Source organism: Etheostoma spectabile, chromosome 17 (genome assembly GCF_008692095.1).
Source record: "Etheostoma spectabile isolate EspeVRDwgs_2016 chromosome 17, UIUC_Espe_1.0, whole genome shotgun sequence".
In the NCBI taxonomy this organism is placed as follows: Eukaryota; Metazoa; Chordata; class Actinopteri; order Perciformes; family Percidae; genus Etheostoma; species Etheostoma spectabile.
Window position 1 is genome coordinate 10185999 of NC_045749.1, and position 23538 is coordinate 10209536.

General features: G+C 39.8%; 1 protein-coding gene across 11 annotated transcripts in view; it reads right to left on the bottom strand.

Annotated features, from left to right (window-relative positions):
• col17a1b (collagen, type XVII, alpha 1b) overlaps positions 1-23538 on the bottom strand; it is a 31905-nt gene that overhangs the window by 5908 nt on the left and 2459 nt on the right. For 3 of the 11 annotated variants that reach the window (XM_032541881.1, XM_032541871.1, XM_032541870.1), the window contains 45 exons: positions 21352-21402; positions 21101-21208; positions 18236-18556; positions 18052-18108; positions 17898-17933; positions 17726-17776; positions 16257-16406; positions 15356-15973; positions 14806-14889; positions 14613-14681; positions 14012-14170; positions 13517-13609; positions 13374-13418; positions 13153-13296; positions 10952-11527; positions 10694-10744; positions 10562-10579; positions 10413-10439; positions 10246-10299; positions 10058-10153; positions 9515-9559; positions 8487-8522; positions 8273-8326; positions 8128-8163; positions 8004-8039; positions 7843-7905; positions 6221-6256; positions 5972-6043; positions 5820-5846; positions 5659-5694; positions 5511-5546; positions 5197-5277; positions 5033-5068; positions 4853-4933; positions 3865-3936; positions 3658-3708; positions 3471-3530; positions 3327-3386; positions 3200-3226; positions 3006-3065; positions 2803-2889; positions 1968-2006; positions 1705-1821; positions 1497-1616; positions 1273-1377 (listed from right to left, as the gene is read on the bottom strand). In XM_032541881.1, coding sequence (XP_032397772.1) covers positions 1273-1377; positions 1497-1616; positions 1705-1821; positions 1968-2006; positions 2803-2889; positions 3006-3065; positions 3200-3226; positions 3327-3386; positions 3471-3530; positions 3658-3708; positions 3865-3936; positions 4853-4933; positions 5033-5068; positions 5197-5277; positions 5511-5546; positions 5659-5694; positions 5820-5846; positions 5972-6043; positions 6221-6256; positions 7843-7905; positions 8004-8039; positions 8128-8163; positions 8273-8326; positions 8487-8522; positions 9515-9559; positions 10058-10153; positions 10246-10299; positions 10413-10439; positions 10562-10579; positions 10694-10744; positions 10952-11527; positions 13153-13296; positions 13374-13418; positions 13517-13609; positions 14012-14170; positions 14613-14681; positions 14806-14889; positions 15356-15973; positions 16257-16406; positions 17726-17776; positions 17898-17933; positions 18052-18108; positions 18236-18556; positions 21101-21179 — 4201 coding nt within the window. In that variant the 5' untranslated portion in view covers positions 21180-21208; positions 21352-21402. The remainder of the gene's footprint in view (positions 1-1272; positions 1378-1496; positions 1617-1704; positions 1822-1967; positions 2007-2802; positions 2890-3005; positions 3066-3199; positions 3227-3326; positions 3387-3470; positions 3531-3657; positions 3709-3864; positions 3937-4852; positions 4934-5032; positions 5069-5196; positions 5278-5510; positions 5547-5658; positions 5695-5819; positions 5847-5971; positions 6044-6220; positions 6257-7842; positions 7906-8003; positions 8040-8127; positions 8164-8272; positions 8327-8486; positions 8523-9514; positions 9560-10057; positions 10154-10245; positions 10300-10412; positions 10440-10561; positions 10580-10693; positions 10745-10951; positions 11528-13152; positions 13297-13373; positions 13419-13516; positions 13610-14011; positions 14171-14612; positions 14682-14805; positions 14890-15355; positions 15974-16256; positions 16407-17725; positions 17777-17897; positions 17934-18051; positions 18109-18235; positions 18557-21100; positions 21209-21351; positions 21403-23538) is intronic. The other 8 variants (XM_032541877.1, XM_032541880.1, XM_032541873.1 and 5 more) reach the window with 8 other exon arrangements.

Here is a 23538-nt window from a genome sequence, read left to right on the forward strand (position 1 = left end):
TTTCTATGGTCTTGAACTTGTCTCGGACTTGTTGGTATTTGGACTTGGACTTGTCTTGGTCTCTGCCACTGGTCTTGCTTGCTTGTCCAGTTATTATTATGTTTATAATAATAACATTACGATTAATTAGTCCTTATAAGTCCCACGAGGGGAAATTACAATTTACAATTTTTTTGTACACACATTACACACAGACTTGAATTACACACACATGCTCAGTACCAATACATGCACTAAATGCAGAGATGTTAAAGTGAGGGGGCTGCCCATGGAAAGGCGGTTCGATGCCTTGCTCAAGAGCACCTTGGCAGTGCCCAGGAGGTGAACTGGCACCTCTCCAGTTCCCAGTCCACCACCATACTTTGGTCCATATGTGGACTTGATCCACGACCCGCCAGTTCCCAACCCAACTCCATATGAACTGAGCTACTGCCACCCCAAATATGGGAGGGGATCAGTTCTGGAACAGTATTGCATCCAAAATTTCTGCCTTGTTTAATGTTACTGTGCCTGTTACTGACAATGTCTTGATTCTGAATGATCTGTCAGTCTTTCAGCTCTCTAGAACTCAGAAATGTGCTGTATTTACAGCTGAAAAGAAAACGATTGCAACCCATTGGAAACCATCTCACAAGCTCTATATGCACACATGGAGCCTTTCCTATTTGGATGTGGTATATATGGAGCTCTACACAGCACGCATACATAGAGCGCTGGAAAAGACTCTGGACACTTGGCTGAACATTGCTGACTCTGTGAGGTCCGGGCTGTAGCCTTGTGCTACAGTCACGGACCTCTGACTTGTGCAGTTGTTTGGTCCCTTGTCTTGGGTCTGTCTGTCTGTGTGTCTGTTTGTGTGTGTCTGTCTTTCCTCTCTGTTTTTGTTGTTTTTTTGGAAATCTCCATTTCAGCGTATTGTTTGTAATTGTTGGTCACTGTTTGTGTTTCTAAAATACATTAAAAGAATTTTAAAGTGATAGTAAAACACTGGTCACCTGATAACCAATCACACACTAGATTGTCTCTCCTTTGCCTCCTTGGTGAGTTGGACTAAGACACGAGGAAGGGAGGCAAGTCGAGGACTCAAGGAGGCAATTTAACAGTTATGAGATGCAGCTAAAGTTTAACCCGGAGCTTCCTATGAAAAAGCAAGTCTTCAAAATGTTTTGCCTTCACAGTCAAATGAGATGAAGCGATTAAGACACTAGAGTGCAGCATGGATAATATGTATCTGATACTACTTGGCTCAATCAGAATATGTATTGTACTTACTCTGAAGCATGGCAATGAGACCGCTGACCGTCAAGGATCCATAGCCCTGTGGACCAGGTGGTCCTGGAGGACCCTGGACACCAATGCTAAGGCCCGAGTCTGAACCTGAAATTGCACAACACAGCTGAAGGTAACCCCCATTTGGCTATAATTACGCCCCATACATACACACTCCTCACACTATCATTTAGGAATATGCATTCTGTAGAGAAGCACAGGCTTACGTCGCAGGTATGCAATGATACGAGTGGAGATGTCATCAATAGAGCCTGAAAAGCTTCCAGGGATTCCTGGAGGCCCAGGTGGACCTGGAGGTCCGGGGATACTAGACTGTCTGCTTCTACCTGCATGAAACAAATAAAATAGTCATACTCTGTTCTGTCAGCCCTGGCAGGCTGTGAGCATGGGACCTTGCTTCCGAAAAACTCGTACTTAGATAGTCAGTGATGTACTGCCGCATCTCACTAGAAGAAGCGAAAGATCCTGGCTGGCCAGGTGGGCCAGGAGGACCTGCAGGTCCAGGAGGGCCTGAGGTGACTGTGACCGAACCTGTGAAAAAATTAGATAGTAAAGAAACTGAAAAAATATAGATATTTAAAGCCACTTTGGACAATTTGTACTTTTACAAGATAAAACTTGACCCTTGACACTTGACTTTGTGTAGTATTGTAAAGCTGAATTATGATTTTCTCTACCTCTTGAAAAGCCAGAAACACCAGGAGCTCCGGTGTCCCCTTAGAAAAAATAAACAACAACAAAATCAATGTCGTTATGCAACGCACACATGTGAACACAGTATTTACTCTAAAATACAGACAATAAAACAGTGATAGCATTCAAAGATTCATTGTTGGTAGTCTTAATCCACGACGTTCCACTTGATTGCTCCGTTGCCAATGGAAATTCCGCCGGATTTTACTCATTTTGACCAGATGTCAGATACCTTCTGCTTTCTTTGTGTTGGAATTTTAAACTCTGGTGGATTTATGAGAACGGTTGTTAACTGCTCCTCAGATCTCGGCAGGGTAAATCCAGACAGCAGCTGTCTGTCCAGTTGGAGTTTGTTGTTGTGTTGCACGACTAAAACAACTTTTTTTAACGTAAGTTCAATTTATTTATAGTATCAATTTATAACAAGAATTATCTCGAGACACTTTACAGATAGAGACCACACTCCATAATTTATAAGGACCCAACAGTTCAGTTCTAGTAGTTCCCTCCAATGCAAGCAACAGTGCGACAGTGGCGAGGAAAACTCCCTTTTAGGAAGAAACCTGGGACAGACCCAGGCTCTTGGTAGGCGGTGTCTGACGGGCCGGTTGGGGTTGAAATGAAGAGTGGCAACGTACACATATTCCACCAAAACAAGTTCCTTCCCGAGGCTATTTTGCAGAAGCACCGCTGCACATAACGATTGTGATCGGTTTAAAGATATGCCAATAAACCAGAGCACTGGTAGGACTAGCCAGACCCTCCTCCACAGCGCTGTGTAGGATCTGGTCTGGCAAAGCGAGACTAATGTTTTGGTACCTTTAAGTCCCTGTGGTCCAGGAAATCCTGGTGGACCTGGTGGACCTGGTGGTCCAGGGATCCCCTGTCCTCCACTATAAGTTGACACTGTAAGGAAGAAATTAACATAATGTTTGTCTCACTGTGCATTAAGCCCAATATGTGTGTCTCTCTTATATAATTCTAAGGTGATATAGTATGATTTGTTTTTTTTAAATGTTGACCTCTCTCAGAGCTTCCTGGTCTTCCTGGGGTGCCCGGCACACCTTGTTGGCCTGGTTCGCCTGAGACACAGATAATGACGCTACAGTTATTTATGCTGCAATCGATTTGATCACAAGGAGGCTCACAGCTATTTATATTGTTATGTCACAGTGACAAATGCTTGGTGAAAGAAAAAATATATAAAGACAGTTACCTTGGTATCCTCTTGGTCCAGGAGAACCTAAAATAGCAACAGAGATGTTATTACTAAAACTAAAAGAGGGGAATTTTCTTAAAATGAGGCATACAGTCATATAGAGGTCTCTAAGAAATCTGATCACCTGTTGATCCTTTAGGCCCAGAAGGCCCAGGTGGTCCTGGTGGTCCAGTATAAAATGTTCCTGTAAGAAGAACAGTGTTGAAATGGTTTCTGTTGCTGCTCATTACATATTAAACCCACATCAAGTTTAGATTTCCGATCATACCAGAGCTGGATGCAAAGCCCGCCTCTCCTTTGTCTCCTTTGGGTCCTGGAGTTCCATAACCTAAAAAAAAAAAGATGATTCAAGTTTGATATAAAGAATGGATGAGCTTTACATAGTATCAAACACACTGCATGATGCCCCAGAGTCTAAGTTTGAAACAGTGGCTTTAATGAGCTCAGATACTTGCCTGGCTGACCTGGAGGCCCAGGTGGTCCTGGAGGTCCTTGTCTTGAATCTCCTGAACATTTTTAAACCAGTAGTCAGTGACACAATTTGAAAAAAAAAAATATGAAAAGGCTGCAATCATTCTCAGATGGTATCAAACGAATCCTAAAAAATCATTAAAGATGGTGTCTTTGATAATGTAACAAAAGATCCTCTTTATTTTTTTTACCTGGACGTCCAGGTTGACCCGGTGGGCCAGGTGGGCCAGGTTGTCCTAAACCTCCACTGGCACTAAACTGCCCTAAAGCAGGAACGCAAAGACATTATTTTATTAAGTAATGAGCAGTATTCTGATCTGTAGAGAGGAACGAACCATGCTTAAAATGTAGAAAATCGCATTAAAGCAACCCTATGTAATTCAAGCTTAACAGCTGTGTCCATGGCCACAAATTGCAATACATGATAATGCCAAATGATTACATGTAGATTAAAGCGTGACTTATGAATGTGCAGTGGCTTCACGCAGAACTTACACCGAAGCATGTGTAAGTGGCCTAAAGTTCATAATTTGGTGTGTGCACCGATCTCTTAGAATAGCAGGGTGTGAGTGTGTGTGTGTGTGTGTGTGTGTGTGTGTGTGTTGGGAGTGTGTGGTAGAGCGAGCGAGAGAGTGACGTGATTAGCTTCGGGGAAAGTACTGACTCCAGAGGCATGATGGGAGTAACAAAGTGTCTCCCTCCCCTTAATTTGATGTTGTTTATGGAGAAGGAGAACCATGAAATGAGTAGGGGTAAAAATCCAAAATCGTTGCTTATCAGGAAATATAAAAAGGCTACTTTGAAAACATTGTATTAAGTTTATGTCAGATGAAATCGCCTCGTCACTATATAATTGTAAAACCTGCAGACAGACGTAGAGGTTGACCAATAGCATTGCTTTATGAAAAATAGACAAAATATGGAGATACTAGGTTTCTTCTGGATAGCGACAATGAGTACTTTGAATGAGTACTTAAATACTGATTATACGTACATGCTTTTACAAAAGACTTAAAATGCATGACTTTGACTTGTAATGGAGTATTTTCTACAGTGTGATATTAGTACTTTTACTTTGAGTGTGTTCTGCAGATGACGTCACACCCCAGATGCAGCAGTTTATTTCTCACCTCTAAACACCGTATGTCTATTAGGAAATCATCAAGAGAAAGTACTTACTGGAAGATAGATTTTCAGTCGTTCTCGACGTTATTACTTGTTCTCCCTGCTCTCCCTTATATCCCCTGTCCCCTTTAGCACCTGCGAAAACAAACAATATGCAGCATCCACAAGACTTTGATGGCTACATGTCGGATCTAAAAACCTTCTTTTGGGAGCAAAAAAAAAGCAATTCCCTACCTGGTTGGCCAGGCAGACCAGCAGGGCCAATGGGACCTGAGGAGATACAGCAACAAATACAAGTGTAAGTATTGGTACTACTGATATGGTGCATTCATTCAGGGTAAGATATGCAGAAATCGAGGACATCCTCTGGCTACTTTGTGGGCTGTTGCGGGTCAGACCTGACAATCCTGGAGGTCCTGCAGGGCCGGGAGGACCAGCAGGCCCAGGTGGTCCTGGGATGCCAAAAGAAGTGGATCCAGCTGAAAATAATTAAAGTGATGGTCAGATGTGTATAACTATAATCAGATCAATAATATGTTTAATTATAAATGTTATAATCCCCGGGGGCTACAGACTGAAAACAGCAATACTGCTACAACCTTGTGCAATACATCTCTCTTTGTTCTTACACAAATACTTATATAAGGTTAATGTTTAATTGTGCATTATACCTGTTTAAATAAAATTACTTTACATTGTCATGATCTGTTACCTGCATTAATGATTCTTCCTGGTTGACCTGATTCACCTAAAACCAACAGACACATGCTACATCAGATACACAGAGTAATAGTACAAAGCATGTGGTATTTTAGTGAGCATGCACTTTCTGCAGCAGATGGCCCTCCATCTAGCTGTACCTCTAGAGCCTGGTCGTCCTGGATTCCCTGGTATCCCTATAAGCAAGACGCAAGTACATTTTAAGTATTGAGAGCATTTAAAGCAAAGATAATTAATAATAAAATGCCACATAAATAATAATGAAGTTACAATGTGTGTTGTATTAATAGTAGAGTCGTACCTGGTGGTCCTTGAAGCCCAGGTGTTCCTACAGAAGGGGAGATATTATGAACATGTCATATGTGATATCATATCATGATATTCATCCACAAATGATAATGCTAACATAGTTGAGGATCCAGTTTTATAAGAGTGACATCAGGCTCCGCTTACCTGGAAGTCCAGCATCTCCAGGAGGTCCAGCAGGACCTCTGAGTCCAGGGGGCCCGGGATTTCCTTGGTCACCTGAGGGTCAAAGAAATGTATCATTTATGAGGAATTGTGGATTTTTTTTGTCTTTAAAATACTAAATGTTCAGGAACGAAAAGCCTTATTTCACTCATGTCATGTTATATTCTTGTACACATCAAAATTATATTTAAATAGCTGTATCTGTAATGCTTATATAATGATTCATTCTACCTTTTGATCCTGTCAATCCATCGACTCCAGACAACCCTGATGATGTAAAAACAAACAAATATCATACTGAATATCAATCAATAACTCACTTTAAACAACAAACGTGTGTTGTATAGCCAGCTGTTTTTGTTCCAGCAATTGTTATTCCTTAAATCAGGCTTCTTCATCATTTTTCAAACCAAGGACCCCTAACTGAAAGACAGAGCAGGGTCCCCCCACTACATATATCGTATAAAATGAAGTTGCATATTAAACTGTTCCTACAATAAGGTGTATGGTGGCCTAAAGTCTTTACACATACCTTTTCAGGGCATAGAATACTAAGCTATTAATAAATGGTCAGCATGATTTTCTAAATCATATTTTAATGTTAAACATACATGTGGCACATTGAATCCTTATGACAAAGTGTATCTGTGGATCTTAGTGACTACCTTAACCATAGGCCGGTAAGCCGATCATCAGTGGGGATTTATATATGCCAATAATGTGTCAGATTCATGTTAAGACATTTAATTTTGGAAAAAACTTTCAAATATTAACAATAATTTCGATGCCCTCCTGCAGTGACTATGAGGACCCCCCAGGGGTCCCGGACCCCCTGTTGAAGATCTCCTCCCTAAATGAACAAGAGGCTTTATGAGCAGGCTCCTCTCTGCTGCCCCCTGGTGGGAGGTGATTTTATTTATTTAATACTCTTGTTCCTGCCTGTAAAGTTGTTCAGAAGTGAAAGATAAGTGAGCGATAAAGTTGAATTTTTATGCTTTTTATCTTTAATTCTTAATAGTTAATACAACTCATGTTTAAAATTAAAAAAAGACAATAATGTTGATTAAACAATATTATTAAGTGCTTCTTCCATTTTGTTGAATGGGTAAACAATTTTGTCACATTTATTGCAATCAAGTCACATTAAGAGAAGAATAGTATAGTCTTTTTTTGTCATTGTACATGTACAACAAAATTGAATGTAGTTCTTTCAGTGCAGAACATTAGCCAAAGTGCAAAGCAGGTAAATAGATAAATATATGTATATGTGTATATCCAGTATATGAAAGAGTCTATAAAGTCACTATAAAATATATATATATAGTATAAAGAGGTAGGTTTTTTGTTAAAAAAGAAAGTTTATACACAAAACGCAGGCATACCACACAAACAAGACATCATTCTTAAACTTAAAACTCAAGTGGCATTAAACTCAATAATGGCTCATGGATAATTGTCCTGCCCGAGGGCAGCAGTTCAAACAGACAGTGGCCAGGGTGAGATGGATCTTTGAGTATGCTTTGGCTTTTTTGATTGGCTTTCATTTAAAGTAATAGTTCAATATTTTAAGCAGTTTCCATGCAACCAGCAGAGACTCCAGGAAGGTATCTTAAACAGTGAACTTTAGAGAATTTTGTTGTTATTGGGCATAGCCAGGCTAGCTATTTCCCCCTGTTTTCAGTAGGCTTAAATAAGCTAAGCAGCTGCAGGCAGACATTAGATTGGTATTGAAATTCTCATCTAACTCTTGGCCAGAAATGTCAAACAGGGTTTTTTTTATGGTTCAGGAGCACATACTATAATCTGAGAGTCTGAGAATGAATACCTTATCTGAGGCTAGTCCTTTGACTCACCCATTGACCCTTTGATTCCTCTCTCTCCAGCTGGCCCTTGCAGACCTGGTAAACCAGGATCACCTGAGGAGTGGGACATCTGGATTATGAAACTGCACAGAGAACATAAGATGCTAAATTGATAGATTCAAATACCGTTAAATTCATAAAGCTGTACTGACCTTTCACTCCTTTGAGACCTGGGTCACCAGTTTCACCTAAAATAAACATGGATAAAGTTACAGTTAAAAACGTTCACTGCAAAAGGGAAGAGTCTTATAAAAACTTAATGTAATTACAAGAAACCTTTAAGTCCTTGGAATCCAGCAAGCCCTCTGTCACCTGCATAGTGAGAAGAGTGACTGTGAGCAACATTATAGTACAGTGTATAAAATAAACTAATTATACTACATCTCAGTGTATTTAAAGTGTTGAACAGGCAGTGACCTACCTTTGGGCCCAGGTTGACCTGTCTCGCCACGGAAACCCTGAGCACCTGGTTGACCTACAGTTTAACAAAACACCTCATGTAAAATGGCAGGGATTAAGTCACAGCCGTGCTAATGATATTTTCAGTTGATACATTTGAGATACAAATTCAACTCAGCGGGTGTTTCTGGAGTCACTGTAATGCTCGTCATGAATGATAGCAGGGAGAAACTGACCCGGTACTCCAGAAAGTCCAGGAATTCCAGCTGTGCCTAAAACATAAATTAATAATTATTAGAAAGGAAAAACACTGTTGACAGGAACAGCAATTAAAGAATGTAGTAACTAAAATTGGAATAAAGAAGGTTTTACAAAAGTTGAATTATCCTAAAAGTTGCCGAGAAATCACACTTTTTCTTTCTTCTTTGTATTTTGTTGGTATTAATTAAATCAAATCGGTTATATATTTTGTTCATAGTGCTATACAGCGAGAACTCTAATTGGCAAACGGATTAATAATTGTAATACAGTAGAACAAGAGAAAAATGTAAAAATAAAAACACAATTTAAAAAAAGAACAATACATAAAAATAGAACTAAAGATGTGTTCTTAATACAGTGAAGCCCAATTAACATTTACAGTAATGCATCAGAAAAGACAGGAGAGATATATTATGCGATTGTTTTGCATATATCCCTAGGTAATGTGTACGTGAAACATGCATACATAAATGCTTCATTAGCTTAAAAGACAGACCTAAGCAGAACTTTTTGAGTGCTTTTCTTTCTAAATCGGATGTTTTAATGGGTTACTTTCTTATTATAAACAGAACAAAAGGACGGGTAGAATAATTAGCAGCAGTTAGAGAGTTTTACTCATGAGGAGAGACACAGAACATATTTTTGCAAAGCGTTGGTGCTAGTGAAACATTGAATTAATGCTGTTGGTGCTTGTAATTTATGGAAGTGAAAAAAATTGTCACATTGAACACACCCCACATGTGCACAAACGTCTGTGGTATGGTTTTCTAAGAACTAGATTATCATTCATTATTATTATTATTATTATTATTAATTGCTGTATGTTTATAGTCAAGGTAGTTCTTGTTTGCTTTTCACTGAACAAACTGACTCTATGCTGCCACCTGGTGCCGTTTGTAGTTCATACACCATTAGGAAACAAACTGTTACAGAGGCACATTTTGTCTGCAAGTAAAACCAAAGGTATTCTGATAGTAAAACACACAATGTTCAATGATCTCACCCTTTGGTCCAGCCGGGCCGGCAGGCCCAGGATCCCCAGGAGCACCTGCACAAACCAAACACGTGAGATCCCGTAGTGACACCTTTAAGATAGACTTAGTTGTGTTGTTATAAGTAGCACTAATACACACAAAGTAGTGTTTTGCTTGGGTTCATCGAGGACTAAGGTGTGCATATTTGGCAGAGAGGTTTAGGGGTCTTTCCTCAAGAAAATGTGTTTTTTTTTTTTTTTTAAATAATAATTTTAGACCATTATTATTACCATATCTGTGTCTAAAACTTTGGAAAAGCTAGAGCAGATAATAAATCAATAACATTCAAAATGCTCAAAGACAAAATTAGCTAAAGAAGTCTAACTACAATCACTAGATCTGAGAAAAGTCTTTTAGTTAGTTTGATGCCTTTTTTCACGTTTTGTTTTGCCTCGCTTCACATTCATTCGTCTTAGATGCTGACAAAAACGGCTCAGGTGCTGCACCTGAGACTTATAATGGCAGGGAAAACCCTGCAAAGGTTGTGTTACTGCTGGGAATATAAATCCTACCTCTGTCACCTTTCGTTCCAAAGCCTGGAGGTCCTGCCTCACCTCTGGGGCCAGGCGGGCCATCGCGACCCCTGACGCCATCCAGTCCATGATCACCTGATATTTTACATATTTATAAAATGTCTCACTGTTAATAGGCTAAGCAGTTTACTTGCATCAAGTAATTTAAACTGAAGGGTTCTCTGTACCTTGGCTTCCTTTCTGTCCTTTTGGACCCTCAGGTCCTGCATATCCCGGAGCCCCTGAGCTCAAAGGTCACAGTCAGTAAAATTACACTTCAATGGAAGAAAATAGTCCTGAGAAAATCTCAAATATTGGTAATGACTCAATGAAAATAAAAGCCATCATTTCTCACCTTGAAGTCCAGGGATTCCAGAATCTCCTGTGATAAGTTAAAACATACGTGTGATTATGATGAAAGTGCAAAGTGGCTGACAAACATACCGAAATGTATTACAGGTGAAAAATAAAAAGATTTCTAGCAGTAATGAATTTCTCCTTGACCTTTAGATCCAGGGTCCCCTGAAAAGAATAACAAATATAAATAAATGAGTATACATTAAACACAATTCCTGTTGATTAACTTAAAAAAGAAAATGCTTAGATTTTATGAAAAGAATAATATTTGAATTTCACCTTTAGGTCCAGGCAGCCCTCTCTCTCCCTGCACTGACGATGCTAGAAAAGCTGAGACAGAAAAAAAAAGTTCAATGAACATGCAGTGTGTGTGTGTGTGTATGTGTGTGTGTGTGTGTGTGTGTGTGTGTGTGTGTGTGTGTGTGTGTGTGTGTGTGTGTGTGTGTGTGTTTGTGTGTGTGTGTAGGTGTGTGTAGGTGTGTGTGTGTGTGGGTGAGTGTGTGTGTGCAGTCAGTATATTTGTGTGCATTAGCCTACCTCTGTATGACTGTGATTGCATTTCAGTTCTTAACATCTGTTGGATCCGAATCTGAAGAGCGGCAGCGTCTATGTATCCTCCGCTAAAAACGGATCCTTGGCCAGTGCCACCACTGAAGCTGGTACCACCAGTACCACCGGCACCACCAGCATCACCAGTACCAACGGCACCACCAGTACCAACGGCACCACCAGTACCACTGGCACCACCAGTACCACTGGCACGACTAGTATCACCGGCACTGCCACTAAAACCGGTACCGGCACCACCAGCACCTTCCCCGGTGGACCCACTGGTGCCAGCAGAACCACCTCCAGTGACGAAATCAATGCCATTTCCGCCAGTGGAGCCGCCCCCACCAGCTGCAATCCCGATTTGTGTTTTGGAGTCAGAGCCTGCACCTCCAGGGCCCAGGAGTAGCGTGTTGTCAGTGTGGGAGGTCCCTCCACCTCCAGCGGCTCCAAAGTTGTGGATGTCGTTGTCAGAACCTGACAGCCGGCTGGTATGGGCAGAAGCCACTGAGGACTTGGTCTCCAGCGTTGTCACTCGATTCTTCAGCTTTCTTACGTCCTCAGCTGAGGAAGGGACATCAGAGTTTTGTAATAGAAACACACAATTCTGAACCTGAAAGCACCTTTCTGACTGACTTTTCAAATCAAATGAATTTCATAGCAGACTGTAAAAAGTACATTTGAAATAATCAATATGAAAAATCTATCTTTAGAATAGGACTGGGATGTATTTGGTTGGGCAACCCAAGTACATTTTATATACAGTGTATACTTAATAATACTGTACTATAGAATTAATCAAAATAACAACAATCCCCTAAAAACAACATTGTCTGACTCCAAAACATTTGTCATTATTTTCATGTTGATGTTAACTTCAGTGTGTAAACTTTAGTTAGATTGTAGTTCACTACCACCCTTATAAAGCCTCCCTCAATCATCTGGGGTCATCTATGCTCTTTGATCCCCCTGATGGCAGGCCAGCCACCACACTCTGCCAAAATATCATTAGCTAAAAATATAAAGGAGGGATTTTTAAAGTCTGACAGTGTGGAGTCCCCCTGAAATTTAAGACACTGCCCAACAGGAAGTATGTAGACATGGAGTCAGTTAGCTGTGGACTAGAACTTGATGTCCCAGTTTTTAGCTTATGTTTGTTAACATTTTGGAAAACTGGCACCATTACTCGTATTAGATTAGATTAGATTAAACTTTATTCATCCCACAGCGGGGAAATTCCCTTATTACAGCAGCATTTTCTACAATAAAAGCAAAACAAACAAACACACACACAACGAACAAGCAAACAACAGACAATGAGCAGAAGGTAGGCTGAATGTAAAGTGGCGTCAAATAAAGGTTTTGTAAAGTGCGGTTGCCATACAGTAGTACAAAAAACAATATTGCAGTGCAAATGAGCGACGTTAAAATTAAATTGAATATGTAATTAAAATAATATAGCAAAAGTAGGTAACCATAATATAAATTATATTTACCTGTGACCATAAATAATATGGAAAAAGTAAGTACTTGTAATGGAAAAAATATAAATACAGATTATAAAGATATACAGAGTGTGTGGAGTAAATGAAACACAGGAACAGAAACTACAACAATATCAGGTAGTGCAGGTGTTGTAGAGGCTGACAGCGGGTGGGATGAACGACCTGCCAAATTAGCTTTTATCATTTCCTGTTTGCAATGTACCCATGAATGTTGAATGGATGAATGTTTTTGCACATGCTTACATGCAAGTTGCTAACATTTGCAACAATCCAGGTTCTCTTTTTTATCACATTTCTATCAGGAAAAATCCAGATCAACAACTCTGCTGCTGCAGGAAAACAAAACTGCAGTCTCTGATGTCATCAAGCAACAATTTCTGGAGCTGTTCCACTGACAATGAATACCAGACCGACCTTGTGGCAGTGGGACAGTACCCACAGATCAAATTTCCAGGGAGCGGATTACATTTAGTGTCTCACAGTTCTTAGCAGCACTGTGAAATAATGCTCACCAGCCTGTAAAAGCCGAAACACACATTTTATTGGTTCAAAAACAGTCACTCCCAGGGCGCTTCATTGCAGAGCAGCACCAGAAAGTTTCCCATGACTCCAAAGGTTTTATCTTTGGGGAGATTTTTGATTGTTCCCTATTAAAAGTCATAATGATGTTTAAGTCAGCCTCACCGAGTGCAATGAGCCCAAAAAGGAGTCCCAGCAGAAGCAGGGAGAGGAGGAGAAGTCCCAGCAGCCATTTCCACCAGGAGCAACACGAGTCGGAGCAGCAGCACAGTCCTCCACCTCCAAAGATGCCGCTGTCTCTGTGAATCTCTAAAGACGGAGAGTAAAAAGAACATTAAAATAATTGTCATTAATGTAAACATCAAAATACATGCAATCACAATTACCTGCATAGGTGGCTTTGTCCTTCATTACCACTCCAGATGATCCATCTGATGAAGAAATTAACAAAGCTCACATATTTTGTGTCTATAATAGAAGTAGTTTTAGTAGTTTTCATATTTAAGAGATGTTTTTCATGAACACTCACAGTAAGAGTTGCCTGTCTCTGTCTTCAGTTGCGCCTTCTCACTGTAGCTTGAAATAAGCTTCTCTTTCTTCATTGAATCTCCTGATAGCGACCCTGTAAAGTTAGAACTACTTTTTTGAAACCCTACTTTTGTAAAAACAAAGCTCTTTGAGAGCTGTATAGGAATAAAAGGAAAATAACTAAGTACGTAACTAAGCAAATATCTTGAATTAAAAAAGAAATGGAAGATGAAAGATAGAGAGAAGAAAACATTTGAAAATATCTTATTTTCTGTCCCTAAGACTAGGAAGAAGTAAACAGATAAATACTGATATAGGTGATAGTACAGTTCAACAGTACAGTAAAACAGTATAGTTGTATACTGCATAAGTATGCTTTACAACCTGTTGAGGTCATGGGAAAATTGGGTGCAGAAAATGTTGAGAAACCCTCGTAAGGTGAGAGAAAATTCACTGTTTCTTTGGAAGGAGGCCGTACTGTGAGTAGCTGACTCACCTCCTCCCATCTGCATGCTGCTGCTGCTGGTGAACTGCTTCCCGCTGTCTTTAGCCAAAATCAGCATTTCTGCTTCCCTCTTGGCTGGAGCGTTCTCCTTTTCAGAGATCAGGTACTTATAGTCTTTCTTATGTGAATCATCAGTTTGGGATCTAGTGGCTGACAACAACAAAAAAACATAGTCCGAAATTGTTAATGCTATGGTTTCTCTCGCCCCCGTGACAAATTCTAAGTAATGACAACAAAACTGTTGGCACGTCCACATGACCCAGCCTTCCTTGTCATGCACGTGCCCCCACCCCTCCTCCACGCAGTTGCTAGTAGCCAAGAACGACACGGAGGATTAAAAAATATGATAGATTCTTCAGAAAAGGTAATTATCTTCACTCTAGCTTCTGCGCGGGAAAGTCACCAGACAATACAATATTCTGAACATAGCCATATTGAGAAATACACACAATTGTGAGGAGCTTAATTAGCTTTGTAGCAACTCATTTGGCAATGGTTTGAATGTAACAGACGTCCATTAATGTGACATACTAAAGTTTGAGAACTGTGATTGCTTTATCAGATTATAGGCTAAAATCATTTGTGGACTTACTTGTAGAGACTCCACTGCTGCCGATGACGACACCGCCACCATTTGACAAATTCTTCTGAACGCCATAACCTGTAAGTGCAAACACACAGTGATAAACACTCACGTAAGAAAGGTACTATTTTGTATTATTGGGTGCAATATATTTCTTAGTGCCAAGATATTGTGGGAACTGTTGGAGAACATGTTGCCGTACCTCCTAGGAGAGCATTTACGTTGCCTCCACTGGTGGTGAGCACACTGGGAGAGGTGGGAGCCAAATTATTCTGAAAGCCGTAAACTGTAAATAGACATGCAGGGTTTGATTTGATTAATTAAAATTAAACATAAAATGCTGCTTTGGCCCATATAGAGAGCAAAGTTAACACTAACACACACACACACCACACACACACACACACACACACACACACACACACATCCATACAAACAAACACATACAAACATACAAAACATACATGACTACAAATATTCATTGAACAAGAAAAAAAAGGAACAAACCATAGACATACAAAAAATACAATATGAATTTAAATTAAACAGACTATAAAAAGTAATAGTAACTCAGGGACGTGTGCTTGTTTGCTCATTTGCATGTTTGTTTATGTCTAACTGTGTCTACAAACGGTACATAATATAACTAGTAGAGACAAAACCATCAGCAAAACAATTCCTGACTACATTACACATAAGACCACATTTCCCCTGCAGGTACCAGGTAATGTTCAAGGGATGTTTAGTCTCACCTGACAGGGACGAGGGTGAGGTGAGACTGAGCGGTGACGATCCTCCCGCCATGTTGTTGGTGCCGGTCTGGTACGCGTATCCGCTGGTGTTGCCAGCAATAACCGTAGTGGAGGGGGAGGGCAGCGTGGAAGTGGACCAAGAGAAAGTAGGAAGTGTAGCGTCCAGCGTGTCATACTGGCCTGATCTCACACCAGTATCATACTGAGCTGATCTCACACCAGTATCATACTGAGCTGATTTTACACTGGTATCATACTGAGCTGATCTCACACCAGTATCATACTGAGCTGATTTTACACTGGTATCATACTGAGCGGATCTCACACCAGTATCATACTGAGCTGATCTCACACCAGTATCATACTGGGCTGATCTCACACCAGTATCATACTGGGCTGATCTCACACCAGTATCATATTGGCCTGAATTCAGAGTGAAATCATATTGGCCTGATTTGACACCAGTATCAAACTGGGCTGATTTGACACCAGCATCATACTGGCCTGATTTGACACCAGTATCAAACTGCCCAGATGTCAGTGCAGTATCATACAGGCCTGATGTTTCAATGGTGTGGAACCCGCCTGATCTCACACCAGAGCCAAATGAAGTTGAACCTGCAGTGGAGAAAAGACAAAGTTGTAAGTGTCTCTTCCTTTCATGCATAACAACACAGTGACATGTATTCCTTCAGTGTTGTTGTCCATGATGAGAAAGGAGATACTGTATGTCATTTTAAACATCTGGGTTTGAAACACATTTATCTTTCGGGAAACCTGTCACCTAAATGTAATGCTAATACACAAGAGGCCATTTTAAACCACAAGGCTTTAGGAAGGAGACAAAGAGTCTGTGCATGTAAAGTATGTGCAAGTGTGCAACTCTGGTGGGGGTATATACCCGACTGAGAGGTCACAGAGGTCATGGTCTGGGTTTTAACGCTGGCCTTTTTAGGGACAGGCAGTGTGATGGAGGCGTTGGAGGAGCGAGTGGGGCTGACACTGCAGGAGCGTCCCTTCAGCAGCTTCTTCACGTCATCCAGCTCCGTCCCTGCAAAACCACAGTCGCACAAACAATGCTTACCAAATACAGTACTACAATATCTAAGAGTCTGAAAGTCAGTGTTGGAGTGTACCATAAGTTAAGTACTGTACTTTGGTAAAAAAAGATACTTCTAATTTCCATGCTACTTCTACTCTACTACATTTTCTAGAGCCGTAACTACTTAAGCAGTGAAATTAAGAAAAACCCTCAGGCTGGAAAGAAAACAGTGTAACACATAGAAAGTTTGTAAAACTTTCATTTTAAGCTCTTGTAATGAAGTATTTTTTCACCAGTGGGTGAGGAAGTATTGAGAATTTTTACTTAAGCAAAAGTAGCAAACATTAAAAGTAAAAGTCATTATACTCATGTAGAATTACAAAAGTATGAGCGGAAAAATGTGCTTCAATCTTAAAAGTAAAAAGTAGAACCATAACAACTGTGTTATATTTGATTAATGGATTATTATTACCTTTAATATTGTAGCTGGTGGAGGTGGGAATCATTTTTTATTAATTCATATACTCCTGGGTAGGTCAATCAATGCATCATATTCTATGACCTAATTGTGTGTTTTGTGTGCAAAATCTAAAAAGTAACTGTTATAAACAAGTGGAGTAAAAGTACAACATTTCCCCTGAAATGTAGTGAACTTGAAGTGTAAAGTAGCATAAGAAAATTGTACTTAAATACATTATGCTGTTGGATTGCTATTTCTACTAAAGTAAAAATACTAAATGTGTCTTCCACCACTCTTGAAAGAGGCTGAGGTGGGGTGAAAGTGGCAGAGAATGACTAACTGGTAAAAAATGCGGGTTAAATAATAGCAGTTATGCACTCTAGTCAGCAGAGGGAGCGACCGGCGTCTGTAAAACTCTGACTCTCAACTGTTTTGTTTCAATTGGGTGGTGCTGCAAACAGTGACTCATTTCTGCCATTGTTGCCACCACAAATCTGCCTTTTCACTTCTTCCCCACAAGAACACAATGCAAACAAACCCATGATCCCCTTAATTTGATTCTCACGCTTTTCTTTGTGCTGCTGTACTGCACACCTTCTGTCAGGGGGAACTGCACATGTGTTACTAATTGAGATTTTATGAGGGTTACCATTCATGTGAGAGGTGGAAGAGAAGGAATGTCCTTTGATGAGCCAAAGCATTAGACATAAACATAATTCAAAAAACATACTGCTCTAAAGTAACCCTGCAGTGAAATCTCTCTCTGTCCATGGGTTAATAAACACACTCAAATAAAAGATGCTTTGTTACTTTATGAGGAATTGCATAACGTTCAGCAAATGGATCACTGTGTCTCAAATGGTCTTACATCTGCCGGCAGTGGGAGAGGCACTTTGCAATCTGGCTCTGATCTCACTCTCTGAAAAAAAGGACACACACACACACATACACACACACACAATGGACAAAAGAAATCATGATTCAATAAAAAAGTAAGCCAGTACAATTCAGAGTCAGACGGTTCAGATACAATGAATTACCTCTGCTTTCACTCCTCCCCCTCGTGGTGTTGGCGCCTGGTAAGAAAACAGACAGAAAAAAGCATAAACACACACACAGACATACGAGGATAAAGCTGTAAAAATATTGCAATCAGAAAGTATTTAATCCCACATAGTTGTCACTCTCCCTTACAATAGATTCCATAATCTTTGCGTGTAAACTCCGGAGAGGAATTACCACTCGAACTTCCTAGAAAAGAAAACACAAAGGCAGTAGAGATATTAACAGCACCCTCATGCACGACAGCTTCCTTCACTTTTAAAGCTTCTGTTTCAGGCGCCCTTGATAACAACTTGTTTGATTAACAGGATCTCACCATCATAACCTTCTGAGCGGCTGGATATGTTCTTCCTTTCCCGGAAAGCTGGCGACAGGCCTCCCGATGAGCCAGCAGTCTGCGCTCTCCTGGCACCACCCGACGAGCTGGACCTGACCTTTGACACCGAGCTCACGAGATAACTGCTGTTGCCTCTGCCGCCGCCGCCTCCTCCTCCTCCTCCTCCTCCTCCCCCTCCTCCGCTTCCGTACCCTTCTCCGTCTATGTAGATGCCCCCTCCATCACCTCTTCCCGAGGAGTCTCCTCCTAGGTAAACTCCAGAGGAGGAGCTGAAGCTGCTGGTGTTCACACCTACAGAGGCTAGAGGGATGATGCAAGCAAGTTCTTTTAGATTTCCTGCAACTGGATCATCTCCACACAAACATGTTTATTCCGGTTCATGCTACTTTATACTTCTACTCCATTACATTTCAGAGGGAAACGCCGTACCTTTTAATGCACTACATTTATTTGACAGCTGTGTTTACTTTTTCCTGCTGTTTCAGACAAAACAAAACATATGATGTATCGTGCATTAAATTAACAAACAGTATACAAAGCACTTTATTTCACTGTTATTTGCTAATAGTTTTCTCATGAATTTCCTGAAAAGATCAACAAAATGTATTTGTGTTTAATAAGTTGAAACTTAACTCTCCACATATGTTGAGCTTTACCCTTAACACTTTTGCATTATCTGCTGACCGGCTGTGCACTGACTGACGTGCGGAGTTCCCCAAGGCTCTATTCTGGGGCCTCTTCTGTTTAACATCTACATGCTCCCACTGGCCCAGATTATGGAGAACAACAAAATAAGTTAACATAGTTATGCGGACGATACACAAATTTACATAACTTTATCGCCAGGGAACTATAGTCCAGCACAAAAACTGACTAAGTGCATCAAACAAATTAACGGCTGGATGTGCCAGAACTTTCTGAAATTAAATGAAGGAAAAACCGAGGTGGTTGTTTTTGGAGCAAAAGAGGAACAATTAAAAGTCTGCGCTCAACTTCAAACAACAATGTTAAAAACAAGAGACAAAGCCAGAAATCTTGGTGTAGTCATAGACTCAGACCTGAACTTTAACAGCCACATTAAGACAAATACAAAGTCAGCCTACCATCACCTTAAGAATATATCAAGAGTTAAAGGACTTATGTGTCAATAGGACTTGGAAAAACTGCTCCATGCTTTCATCTTCAGTAGACTTGACTACTGTAACGGTGTCTTTACAGGTCTCCCTAAAAAATCAATCAGACAGCTGCAGCTGATTCAGAATGCTGCTGCACGAGTCCTCACTAAGACCAAGAGACTGGATCACATCACTCCAGTTCTGAAGTCTTTACACTGGCTTCCTGTGTCTCAAATAATTAATTTCAAAGTACTTTTGCTAGTTTATAAATCACTTAACGGTTTAGGTCCAAAATACATTTCTGATCTGCTGCTACACTACGAACCACCCAGACCTCTCAGGTCATCTGGGACAGGTCTGCTTTCTGTCCCCAGAGTCAGAACTAAACAGGGTGAAGCAGCTTTCAGTTTCTATGCTCCTCATATCTGGAACAAACTTCCAGAAACCTGCAGATCCGCTGCTACTCTCAGTTCTTTTAAATCAAGGCTGAAGACCTTTCTTTTTGATGCAGCCTTTCTTTAAATGACTGCTCTTTTCTTTAAATTTCTTATGCTGCACTGTAACTTTTATTCTTGTGTTTTATGTGTCGTAATGTTTCTATTCTGTTTTTAACTGTCTATTCATGTGTTTTATCGTTTTTTAATGCTAATGATTTTTAACTGTTTGTACTTGTGTTTTATCTGTTTAACTGATTTTATGTAAAGCACTTTGAATTGCCCTGCTGCTGAAATGTGTTATACAAATAAAGCTGCCTTGCCTTGCCTTGCCTATAGGTTTTGTCCACGTTCCTTTTAATTGGTACCAAATTACACAGCTCTTCGCAGGAAACCTCGGAAGAATTTACAGTTTTAGTTTCTCCCTAGGAAGCTACGGGAAGTAGAGGAAGTATTTGGTTCCTTAACTTAAGTACAAGTACTAATACCACACTTTAAAAATACTCCATCACGGGTAAAATTCCAAACAAGAACATCAGAACAATGTACTTAAAGTATCAAAGGTAAAGTATGCAATGCAGAAAAATTGCCCATGTGGTTTTGTTAAAGATTATATTATTAGATTATTATTACTCATGTGTTAATGTGCAAGCCACAATTTAATGTTGAAGTTGGTTGATGTATAGCTATTTTAAAACTAATTTATATATATAGCTGCATCTAATTATTTTATGATATTTTCTCAATTTATCAATGATTGATTGTTGGGCTTGTAAAACTTCTGACACATTCACATTGTTTTTTCCCTCTTTTTACTATGGACAAATAGGCCTAATAATAATAATAATAATAAATAAATAATAATTACAAGGAAGAATTCATCAAATCCTCACATTTGACAAGCTGAAACCATTACATATTTTCCATTTTTACTCATCTGATCATCAAGTCGGTCTCTTAGTTACTTTTCTGTTAGTGGACTAATTGATTAATTAACTAACTGGGTCAGCTCTAATTGAGTACAGGTATACTGTTGGGCAGTTTCCTCTATAACAAATCATCATATTTTATAAGCTTCATGTTCTTACATGTGTACAGAAATCCTAATTTCCAAAGTAACCAGTATACCAGTCAAGTAAATAGTATCTGGAAGCTCTTAAAAATTGCAAGTGATGTGAAACTAAATTAAAATTAGAAGTTCTCTTTCTTTATACTGGGGGTTAAAAATATAACATTGAGCCTCTCAAAACTTGCAACTTCCCAATTTTGGACCATGAGTGGAAATTTGTTCTCACATGAAGAGAAATAAGTTCCACTGCTGTTCTGAGTTAAGACATTCTTCTCCAAGCCCAGCCCCCCAGCACTGCTGGACATATTCTTGTGATTTGATCCACTGGTTCCCTCTGGCAACGAGAAGACACAAAGCAAAACAAGGAGAAGCTGTTACTCATTGGGTACTTCCTTTAGAACTGCTTGGCTATGATTATTGTATTATGTGTTTGGTTTATAATTAAAGCAAGCATGACAGGAAGAAAGAGGCACTCACTTGGTGGTAGAGAAGCCAGTCTGGTTGTGGAGGTTACAGTTTCTGTCACAACTGAGCACATCAAAAAGAAAGAAAAGGATTGCTGTATTATCCTGAGGGTTGTCTACAGGTGTGGACTGGACAGTTGAATGACTGGCATCATGATGATTTGCATGCTTCCAGAGTCAAATTAATGTGACTTAGATTAATAGAGTGTTGGCAGATTTACCACCAGTGTGGCGCTGTAGTAACACTTCAGTATCAGTAGCACTTTCTAATACGGAATTTACATGCATAAATGAATGGCTTAATACCTGCATAACCAATCATTTAATAAGGGATTATAGATGAGTTATAAGCCATTAATAACAATAACGTTTAGATTGCCAGGTCGCTCTCCAGTGGGACAGTTGCTTTAACTCTTCATCTAAAAAGTCATCAAGAGGACCTCTGACCTTCTACAACTAATGTAATAAAAAGACTATTACAAGCACCTACTTAATGGATTACTATTATGACCATTATAAGAACCTGTATTAAACTTACAGCTTCTTATTAAAGGTGCTTTAAGCAACGTTGGGTGACGGCAGTTCTTGTTGATGTTCAAAGTATTTTTTAGGCTAGCTCGCCCCTCCCTCTTCCTCATCCCGTTCCCTTTTCCTTCCTTCTGTGCACTAACCCCCCAATCCCCCAACCCCCACCCCCAAATCCTTCTTGTTGGTTATTGGCTGGAACGCTGGAAGACTGTTTGTTATGTTTAGTGGTGCAGGTTGGCACAGTTTGCTTTTGTTGGCGTTTGTAGACCCCTAGGCTGTCTACAGAGACAGCTTTTTTTGTACAGTGTGTTCAGGGGACAGGCAGCTCGCAGTTAGTAAGGAGATGTTTGCAGTATGTGACATAAAATGCTGTAGCCTAAAAAATGTGTGGCATTGCTTAGAGCACCTTTAATGTCTTACTATCATGTATCAGTGCAGACTTGATGGCTTATTAGAAAGTAAGACATTTAGGAATCACTTGACTATTAATGACTCACCAGCCAAAGAGATTTTCCTCAACCTGAAAAATGGTCTTATTAATGGCTTATTACTGATTTATAAAGTATTGGTACCATAAATGATTGGCTATTATTTAAAAACTATTTTTTGGAGCGGCCTCTAGCTCCCCCAGTAAGAGAGTTTGCCCCATGTTGGCTGAGTCTTGCCCCCCATATCTCTCCCCCTTTCATGTCCATCCACTGTCACTATAAAAGGGGAAAAAAACCCAAAATTAATCTTTAAAAAAAAGAAGCCATTAGTTGCAACCCTTTATAAAAGGTACATGATTAGAAAGTGGTACTAACGTCTCTGAATATTGAAGTAATCATGTGTATCTGTTTTAGTTTTAGTAATAAGTTATTGTCAAAATAACTACAAAACGAAAACAAACATTATATCTGACATGTCAGTCTTTTCTGGGGTGTCACAGCTTTGATTTTTACAGACACACTTTTCCCTAAACTTTCAGACTGATCGAAAGGCTTTCATCTGTGGATAGACTTTGGTGCAGTTGTCATGGAGATTGCGTAGTTGTTATCATGAGATGGGGAACAACAGCTACACCATCCCCACGAATGCTCCAGAAAATTTCCAGAAAGTGGTTCATTGTGGTCAGATTTTTCCTCTTTTTTTTTCAATTTCTGTTTTTAAGGTCAATGAGGAATCTTTAATCTCAACTTGGCCATGCGTGCTGTGAACTTATTCACATATGTGTCTGTCCCTTTAGTTTCGTGATAAATAGAGGCTGGTAAACTATTTTCTACATATAAAGAGAGTTTGGGGAATTCCTTGAATAAAGTCTGTGTACCATAAATCTTGTCATGGGTTATAATGAAGTGGGTGCTGATAATTAATACTAATAACACCCTTCGTCCACTAGGAGACGTCTTGTTCTCCAGCTGCAGCCTGTTGAGTTTTAACAGTTAGATAATGTAAATTCCATTTCAATTTCATGCTGCCTCCTTGCTCCTGTCCTCCTCTTCCTCCTCCTCCCTTTTAGGGACTACTGTTTGTTTCAGAGTCAACTGCTATTAAAACTAAAGGTTATCATACTTTAGCGGCTGTTGTTCCTCAACTTTGAAACAACTTCCAACAAAGTCCCGGAGAAGCCAAATCAGTGCACGAAAATCAACTTAAAACTCACTTGTTTTAGTTTTTACAATTGTATCCAAAT